General features: G+C 56.3%; 1 protein-coding gene across 1 annotated transcript in view; it reads right to left on the minus strand.

Annotated features, from left to right (window-relative positions):
- Positions 1-211: 211 nt before the first annotated feature.
- Positions 212-868, minus strand: part of LOC122191648 (E3 ubiquitin-protein ligase HUWE1) — a gene marked incomplete at its 5' end in the record, with an annotated part of 4,642 nt that continues 3,985 nt past the window's right edge. Inside the window, one exon of the mRNA XM_042891989.1 lies at positions 212-356. Coding sequence (XP_042747923.1) covers positions 254-356 — 103 coding nt within the window. The remainder of the gene's footprint in view (positions 357-868) is intronic.

Here is an 868-nt window from a genome sequence, read left to right on the forward strand (position 1 = left end):
CCCAAAGAATTCAACCTCACAGAAAAAAAAAAAAAAAAGCAAAAAAAAGAAAAGCAAAAAAAAAAAAACCAAAACAAAACAACCAACCAAAACCAAACCCAAGAGGAGAGAAAAAATCAAGGAAAACAAAACAAAACGGAACGAAAACCAAAAAAAGAAAAAAAAAAAAAAAAAAAGAAAAAGAAAAAAAAGGGGGAAAAAAAAGCCAATGGAACCGAAAAATATATATATATATTTATAGGCGGGGCCGGGGCTACGCCAGCCCGAAGCCCTCGGAGCACTCCTGGATGGCCAGCAGCAGCATCTGCCGCAGCTTCTCGTAGCTCTCGTAGGCCGGCAGGTCCAGCTGGTTGAAGCTGTGGGGCGGGACGGCACGGCCCCACGTCCCCGTGTGTCCCCGCCCCACATCCCCCCAGCCCCGCGGCCCCATATCCCCATTTCCCCTCAGCCCCGCTTCCTCGTGGTCCCCCCAGACCTGTCGCCCCCCAACCCCATGTTCCAATGTGTCCCCACCCCACATCCCCTCGTGTTCCCACCTCATATCCCCGCGTCCCCAACCCCTTGTCCCCCCAACCCTACGCCCCCACCCACCCCCAACCCTGTGTCCCCACGTCCCCCTGTCCCTATGTCCCCCATCCCTATCTATGTCCCCATCCTCATACCCCCCTGCCCCCATATTCCTGTCCCCCATCCCTATACATGTCCCCATGTCCCCTGTCCTCATACCCCCCTGCCCCCATATCCCCGTCCCCCATCCCTATACATGTCCCCACGTCCCCCCATCCCTGTCCCCATGTCCCCTGTCCCCACACCTCTCTGTCCCCGTTCCCCCACGTCCCCCATCCCCCTCCCTTCCCCCCCCCCCCCC

The sequence above is a fragment of the Lagopus leucura genome, unplaced genomic scaffold (genome assembly GCF_019238085.1).
Source record: "Lagopus leucura isolate 7727_CA_CO unplaced genomic scaffold, USGS_WTPT01 33799-0_obj-0_obj, whole genome shotgun sequence".
Lineage (NCBI taxonomy): Eukaryota > Metazoa > Chordata > Aves > Galliformes > Phasianidae > Lagopus > Lagopus leucura.